At 39.8% G+C, this 8864-nt stretch overlaps 1 protein-coding gene across 1 annotated transcript in view; it reads right to left on the reverse strand.

Moving 5' to 3' along the window:
- cpxm2 (carboxypeptidase X (M14 family), member 2) overlaps window positions 1-8864 on the reverse strand; it is a 31134-nt gene that overhangs the window by 1035 nt on the left and 21235 nt on the right. The window contains exons 6-14 of the mRNA XM_073828147.1: window positions 8535-8619; window positions 8299-8449; window positions 7840-7928; window positions 7034-7157; window positions 6691-6887; window positions 5701-5880; window positions 3734-4031; window positions 3518-3657; window positions 1426-1525 (exon numbers count right to left, since the gene is read on the reverse strand). Coding sequence (XP_073684248.1) covers window positions 1426-1525; window positions 3518-3657; window positions 3734-4031; window positions 5701-5880; window positions 6691-6887; window positions 7034-7157; window positions 7840-7928; window positions 8299-8449; window positions 8535-8619 — 1364 coding nt within the window. The remainder of the gene's footprint in view (window positions 1-1425; window positions 1526-3517; window positions 3658-3733; window positions 4032-5700; window positions 5881-6690; window positions 6888-7033; window positions 7158-7839; window positions 7929-8298; window positions 8450-8534; window positions 8620-8864) is intronic.

Raw genomic sequence — 8864 nt, forward strand, 5'->3', positions numbered from 1 at the left:
TTCTCAAATCAACACCACTTGCCTAAAATAAAATCTATAGACATAAAACACTTAATGCATTTCACAATATTAATTTAAACATTTAACCTAGATGAATGTATGCTATCGGGCGCATATTAATCATTTGTGCGTAGAGTGGAAGCTAAAGCGCGCTTTAATAGTGAAAACATAAAATATGCTGTCATTTTTGCTCATAAAGGTAAGAGTAGTACATCATCCGGACCTGCAAAAGGTTTACTTTTGTTTGTTTGCACTTACCGTATCAACAAAACGTGCTTTGGTAAAATAAAGAAAACAAACTGCGCTTTCTGCCATTTCAGTCTTGAACGGGAGCGCTTCATAAAATGAATCAAAACTCAGCAAACGCTTAGAATTCTTTAAATTACTACTTAAAAACAAAATAATTCTAATCTTTCATTATGCAATCCATTAATGTGCATTTCTCTCTAAAGACTCGTCCAATGAGGAGATGGCGACTTCGGCAACTTCAACTTTGCGACAAAGAAAAACACTAGTTTATTAATAAATAATTCAAATGTCTCCTTACTATTTTTCCTGACACATTCATGGTAGGCTAATTACTTTTGCTGGGTTTTGAGGCAAGCTTTAGCCTACTGCGTGCACTGCTCAGCTGAAAGTTTTTAATATTTTTTTATTGTTGTTTGTTTGTATGTTTTTTGGGCCAATATTGTGTTTGCATGCAGTACAAATAGCCTACAGCAGCATTTGAGTGCCATGTTGACAAATAACCAATAATAAAATCATGTTACATTGCCTAAAGTTAATGTGAAAAAAAAAAAACTCAAGCAAAAAACAAGTCTGTGACATCCAACCTGTCATTCTTTACATTTAACAATAAAACCGCAATAAAAACGTAGGCTTCAACTAGGTGAACTGGCGGATTTACGAGAATAATAAAACAGTGTTGGCAAAGTTAAATTGTTGGCTTTTCTGCGAGGCTAATGAAACTCAGATTGATTTGTTTTTATTAAAGTGTTCTGATTTTTTTTTTAACATGCACTCAAATATTTACTCATGTTTACTTCACACTGCAAGTAAACTATTAAAGAGCAAAAGATCATCGATTCACATGCCACTTCAACTGAGGCGACTATAGTTATCTCACTACAAACTAAAGAACGTAAAACACATTTATTGTTTGTATTTTATCATTAAATTAACAGAATAGACTGAGATTTATGCTATAATAAAAAATAACAAAGCTTTCTGCGATTATTGGACAGCATGTGTGCTACAAATAATGGACTTGAAAATGTTAAATATTATTTCCAAGCATTTATACTGCAAATAAAACAGCTTGTGAATCAGGTAATGTTATTTACTTCAGAAAAATCAACAATAAGTTAAGTTAAATGAGTTGGAGCCTATAATGTTTGGTATGATGCCGCGCGTGTCGTGATTCACCTGTGCGAACGTCGTGGTTGATTCCGTCCACAGAGATGATGGCGTTAGCGATTCCTTTGCCCTGAAAGTCTCTGACGACACCTTTGATCCCACGATGCACCTGGACAAACACAGACACACCACCTGACTGTCAGAGATTTTAAAGCTTCCATTCCTAAACCTGTTGTAAAAACTAGTAAGGCAAGGCAAGGCAAGTTTATTTATATTGCACATTTCATACACAATGGTAATTCAAAGTTCTGTACATAAGAGGAATTAAAATAATCATAAAAGAAAAAAAAATTACAACAATAAAAACAGAATTTAAAGGGGTCATCGGATGCCCATTTTCCACGTTCATATGATTCTTTAGGGTCTCAATGAAAAGTCTCTAATATACTTTGGTTAAAAAATCTCAATAGTAGTGTAAAAAAACACCCTTTTACCTTGTCAAAATCAGCTCTGCCAAAAATGTACTCATTTTAAGACATGGCCCCTTTAAATGCCACTGAGCTCTGCTCGCCCCGCCCCTCTCTGGGATTATGTTTACTTTAGCCGCGTTTAGCTGCATTTAGCCGCGTTTATCGGCGACACTTGCCAACAAGCACATTAAGTAAGGCCATTTGCAAAGATGCATAAAAACCCTTATCCTCACTTCTGCTGTGGGTGAAGCTGCATCAGGAATGATTCACACGAACACAGACGCATATGTAGATCGGGATCAGAGCTTTCCATTTAAAAACGAAAGTAACATTAATCCTATGCATCTTCAGCGGCTCAGATGTCGGGAGTAAATGACGACTGCTGTGTTCATTATTACATCCAACAACAGAACACCTCAATCGCTCAATTAGAGTCTTCCTCTGCACCTGAGTCACACAGTGAGGATCGTATTGGGACTGTTTGAGCTCGGTGAGGGCGGGGCTAAGGTAAGACGCTCATGTCAATCAAATGTGTTTCGTCACAACGATAAGAAACTGATTTTAAAAAGGAGATATTACTTTTAAAGATTAAAAAAATACCACTGGGTGGATTTTTAACATTGTAGGATGGTTGTGTTCACAAACTGCAAACACACATTAATGTTCAAACAACATGGAAAAGTTAGTTTTGCACCCGATGACCCCTTTAAGAACATTTAAAATGGATTTAAAATGAATTAAATAAGTTACGAATAAAAATGATTATACATAAAATTCAATGCAACTCTAAAGCAGGTTTTATTCTGCAAATAAAAGAATAAAAAGTATGTGTGTGTGTGTGTCATGGCCGCAATGGAGTGCACACCTGCATGATCTTCTAACAGCAAACACCAGTTGTAACTGCCAGCGTTAATGCAGGGAAGTGTATTTCGTCATGGTTGACTTTTGGCTACTACTTTTGACAATGTGCCTTATAACAACAGTAAAAAGCGCGTTTAAAGACCCGCTCCAGACCGGCAGGATTTACAAACAAAGTCCTTTATCCCTAACGTGCCGAGTATCATAAAAAGAAGGACCTGTACAAGTATGTGAGCCATGAATCACCCTGTCAAAGATTCTTCCCAGAGTATTTGGATCTTGTTTTCTTTGTAATGTCTCTCAGATCCAAATAAAAGTATTCAAATGTGTGTGTGTGTGTGTGTGTGTGTGTGTGTGTGTGTGTGTGTGTGTGTGTGTGTGTACCTGGTATTCATCACGTTATGGGACCAAATGTCCCCACAAGGATAGGAATACCAGTAGATTTTGACCTTGTGGGGACATTTCTAAGGTCCCCATGAGGAAACAGGCTTATAAATCATGCACAATGAGTTTTTTTGAGGAAGTAAAAGTGTGCACAATCTCCTGTGAGGGCTAGGTTTAGGTGTAGTGTAGGTGTAGGGCGATAGAAAATACGGTTTGTACAGTATGAAAACCATTACGCCTATGGAATGTCCCCATAAAACATGTAAACCCAACATGTGTGTGTGTGTGTGTGTGTGTGTGTGTGTGTGTGTGTGTGTGTGTGTGTGTGTGTGTGTGTGTGTGTGTGTCTGTGTGTGTGTGTGTGTGTGTGTGTGTGTGTGTGTGTGTGTGTGCGTGTGCGTGTGCGTGTGCGTGTGTGTGTGTGTGTGTATGTCTGTGTGTGTGATCACCTGCTCCATGAAGACGAGCAGAGACTCTCGGTTGTTCTCCCACTCCTCCGGAAGTTCGGTCTCGTGTGGGAATTTATCGCAGCCCACGTACATGGAGAGCTCGAAGCAGTTGGTGTGCAGGTAACTGAAGTCGTTCATACCTGTTGATGAACAACGAGCGGTTAACGAGACGCACGGATGGTCACAAAGGGAATGGCGTGTGCCGACGCGCCTCACTTCCTGCGGCCGTGTGCCAGGACGCTCCGTTGATGGTGCCGTCCTCCTTGGCGAAGTCGTCGGTGTGGCAGACCCTGCGGCTGGCGTCGGTCATGAGGCGGTGAGTGGAGGCGTAAGAGAAGGCCAGCCAGCGGAACACGTGATCGTCGGCGGTGGGCGTGGTCTGGCGGAGCGCCGTCACTGAGCGCGTGCGGTCGAACGGGAACGTCACCACCAGCTCTCCGCCCTGCAGGTTACCGCCCAACACGAACGGGATCTTCTCCATCCACGACACCAGAGCGCGCGTCTCCACCGCCACCTGGGGTCAGAGGTCAGAGTGGGTTAGAGCAACCTATTAATGGAAATATAAGCTTTCATGACGCTTGACTGAAGCAGTTCAACACTCTCTAGATTCACAATTGAACAGCACTGACACTATCAGATGAGAAGAAAACCTGAAGTGAATTGTTCAGAATAATGACTCTATTGTTCTCTAGAGCTGCTTTACATCTCAATCAAATCAGTCCCATATACAGTGGATTTTGCAGCATTCACACTCTAATGTTCCTGTTCATTTCTGCGAAGCTGCTTTGAATCAGTCTGTTGTATAAAGCATTATAGAAATAAACATGACTTGACTATCTTTTTTCATATCAATGAACTGATGCCATCTGGTGACTCAAATCTGTCTGTAACCGGCTGTAATTCATGTTTACAACACCGTTTCATCAAAGTTTCATCAAAAAAACTGAAAAAGTAATATTATTGCAATTTAAAATAAAGTTTTTTTAGTTGAATATACTTTAAAATATTAATTATTCCTGTGATGCAAAGCTGAATTCTCAGTCTTCAGTGTCACATGATCCTTCAGAAATCATTCTAATATACTGATTTATTATCAGTGTTTTATTTATTAAACAGTTGTGCTGCTTAATTTTTTTTTTAGAACCTGTGACACTTTTTTCAGGATTGTTTGAAGAAAAAAGTTAAAAAGAACAGCATTTATTCTAAATAGAAATCTTTTATAACAATATAATATATAATTAAGTCTTTACTATAACTATTGATCAATTTAGCACATCCTTGCTGAATAAATGCATTCATTTCTTTCAAAGAAAAAAAGAAAGAAAAAATGTACAGACCCCAAACTTTTGAATAGTTGTCACGTATGTGGTCAACCCTGTCTTCATGAACTCTTGCACAACACATTCTGGAGGATCCACACTGTAAACTGGAGAAACTATGGCTGAGTAACTGCAGTATTGGAGAGGAAGGCTGTGCTGCTCTGATTCAGTTCTCTCAGGTGTGAGGAGTGATTGGTGCAGTGGCTTGTGGGGAATGCAGTCCAGAATGTGTTGTGCAAGAGTTCATGAAGACAGGATTGACCACATACGTGACAATAGTACTGTATATCGTTACGAAAGACTTCTGTTTTGAATAAATGCTGTTGTTTTTAATGTTTTATGCATCAAAGAATCTTGAAAACAGTATCACAGGTTCCAAAAAAATATTAAGCAGCACAACTGTTTCCAACATTGATAATAAATCAGAATATCAGAATGATTTCTGAAGGATCATGTGACACTGAAGACTGATGAAGACATAGATTGTAGATGGATTAAAATAATAATAGACTGCGTTATGTGTTTGTCATGATGGTTTTTTCAGCTGGTCCTTAAATTAACAAAAGATTTTTAATGATAAAATATTTGCGATGGACAAATATTTGATTAAATCTGCAAATGTGTTTGATCTGATCCAGACAGATGTTCAGTGGCTGATTCATTCAGCAGATGTCAGTCAGATGTTTCTCATCATTGAAGCGTCTCTGACACACTTTCATCAGACACACAATCACAGGGATTCCTGGAAACTCACTCCATCTTCAGCCAGACACGTCATTACTGTACATATACAAACATCTCTGTGTGGATGAGCACCACTTCATCATCTCATCATCTCATCATCATCATCATCTCAGGACTCACGGTGGCGTTCGTGGAGCGGTACCAGTCCGGGATGGGCACGTGGTGGTTCTGGAATTTGCGTGGGACCCATTTCCGGGCTTCTGCTTCCCAGAGAACAGAGTTGAGATCAGGGAAGTTGTGATGGATGTCCAGACCGTCCTGACTCCAGCGGCCCAGAGACCAACCGCTGAGCTCCGAGCCCTGAGACACACAGACACACACACACACACACACACACACACACACACACACACACACACACACACAGACACACACACACACACACACACACACAGACACACACACACACACACACACACACACACACACACACACACACACACACACACACACACACACACACACACACACACACACACACACACACACACACACACACACACACACACACACACACACACACACACACACACACACACAGACACACACACACACACACAGACACACACAGACACACAGACTCCATCTGAGAGACGCTTCACTGCAGCGATGGTTACAACAGAGAAAGTGAACTGATATAAACATACACGACTGTTCAAACATTTGGGATCAGATCATTTTTTCTTTTGAAAGAAATAAATACTTTTATTAATCAAGAACACATTTTTAATGTTACAAAAGATTTTTATTTCAAATAAATCCTGTTCCTTTGAACTTTCTATTTATCTGTGAATCCTGCAAAATAAAAAAAGGGTTTCCACAAAAATATTGTGCAGCACAACTGTTTTCAACTTTAAAAATAATCAGAAATGAAATTCTTGAGTAGCAAATCAGTATATTAGAATGATTTCTGAAGAATCTGGAGTAATGATGCTGAATAAAATTTTTACACATATTCACATAGATAACATAGTCTAAACTGTAATAACATTTCACTATTTTTACTGTGTTTTGATCCCGAAGAGACTTCATTAAAAAAACCACATTCATCATCTCTAATGAACAGTAATGTATATTAATATTATAGAGTTAGAATTTATAGAGACGCACCGCTTCGTAGGCTTTCTCGTAGCCGTCGGGGTTGACGGAGGGCAGCAGGTGGATGCGTGTCTCGTCCACTAGTCGTCGAATGCGTGTGTTTCCGCTCAGATACTCCTGACACATGAACTGAACGAGCAACAGCAGCAGCTCACGACCCAGAACCTCATTACCGTGAGATCCAGCCGTATAGCGGAACTCCGGCTCACCTGTGATCACACACACACACACACACACACACACACACACACACACACACACACACACACACACACACACACATCAATATCACGTCTCACACACACTCATCATCATCATCATCATCATCATCATCATCATATCACACGCGTGTTACCGAGCTCATGTTCTCCAGGGTTGTCTGAGATCTCGATGGCGTAGAGTTTCTGTCCGCTGTAGCTCTTGCCGATGTTGTAGATGCGCGTGATGTTCGGACACATTTCATTCACCACCTTCATCATCTGAAGAACACAAACAGCACAGGCTCATTTACAGTCGCATCCACATCTCTATAACAGCGATGCTCGTCTGAGGTTAAATCACATTCATGCGCTTTCTTCAATTCACTCAAACAGTTGAAATTATCAAATACATAATAGAAGGTCCAATAACTTCAAATTCAAGGAGTTCATGTAGGACACATTACCAGTGAGAGCAAGGTTACATTGTGTTACCTCATAAGATACATTCTTACAGTTTTCATTTTTTGTTACAGTTTTCATGTGTCACACACAACTATGCAAAAAAGCATTTTATTCAAACTTCACAGCCTATTTGTGCAATGTTTCATGGTGAAACGATGAGGTACCATCGAAGTAGTTTCATACGCGGGAAACACTTAACATAATGTGTAAGTGCGTGTAACTAATGTAAATCAAGCAAGATAGTATGCGTAAGCAAATGAAGTGTTGGTGAAATAATACATTATCAGACCGGAGGGAATAATATGGATTTTTTTTTTCCAGAAAACGTCTTGCACAAAATAAATTCAAGCACCTTCAAGGACTTCAATCTGTTTATTTTTTAAAACTTTTTAGGGCCTTGACTTTTTTGTTTTTCAGATTCACAAACTTTCAAGGATTTCAAGGACCCATGGGAACCCTAATTATATATTCATTTATTATATAAACAGACACACGGCACCTGTCGCATCTCCTTGTAATTGTGGTGTTTGAAGTCCAGGTTGTCTGTTGTGGTCACTTCATTTCGTCTCCGGTAATAATTGTTTGGATCTGTAAAAACAAATGAGTATTTTATTTATTGCACTTTGAGTTTTTAAATTGATTATTAGAGACGACCGGATCGCTGCGTCACACACATGTATTGTTTACATGGTTTGCACTCTCCACCATGTGTCCTTACTTGTTATTGTATTTTTCATTTTATATATTTATGTTTATTTTTGTATTTATTCATATTTTTTAAATTCTACCTTCGTATTTAATGTTACTGTTTGTATTAATGTTATTTTTTGTGTTTAATGTTACTTGTATGCACCATGGGTCTGAGAGTAACGCAATTTCAATTCTCTGTATGTCCTGAACATGTGGCAGAATTGACAATAAAGTTGACTTTGACTTCTTTGACACAGACTCCGGTCACCTGGCATCGGGCAGCCCATGATCTCCACACGCATGCAGATGCCGCCGCTGGCGTACCAGGAGCGCGGGTTGATGCGGATGTAGCGGGCCACCACGGGTTTGGGGAAGGTGTTGAGGACGGGAATCTCCTTCTCTCGATTCGCACTGAAGATCTACTGAGACCGGCACAAACTCGTACAGTTACACGAGACACCAGATGAAGATTCAGAGCAAGAGCTGAACGTGTTTGTGTCTCACCAGATCTCTGGAGCCGTTCTTCAGCGTCACCCAGCTGTGAGAGTCATTGCTGAGCAGAACCTTATACGAGCTCACCCAATCACTCCTGAAACACACACACCATCAGAACATCACACACACACAAGCCTGCTATCTTCATGAGGACATACACTGACACAATGCAATCTCTAGCTCCTTACCCTAAACCTAACCTTTACCCAATTATAACCTGATCCCCTTAATCCAGTCTTGACCCTCAAACAGGTCTTTAAAGGGTCTCAAAAACAGTCTTAAAGGGGTCATATGATGCACTTTCTTTTTTGTCTTTTAAGATTTATTTTTTGGCATTTT

Source organism: Garra rufa, chromosome 22 (assembly GCF_049309525.1).
Source record: "Garra rufa chromosome 22, GarRuf1.0, whole genome shotgun sequence".
Taxonomy (NCBI): domain Eukaryota; kingdom Metazoa; phylum Chordata; class Actinopteri; order Cypriniformes; family Cyprinidae; genus Garra; species Garra rufa.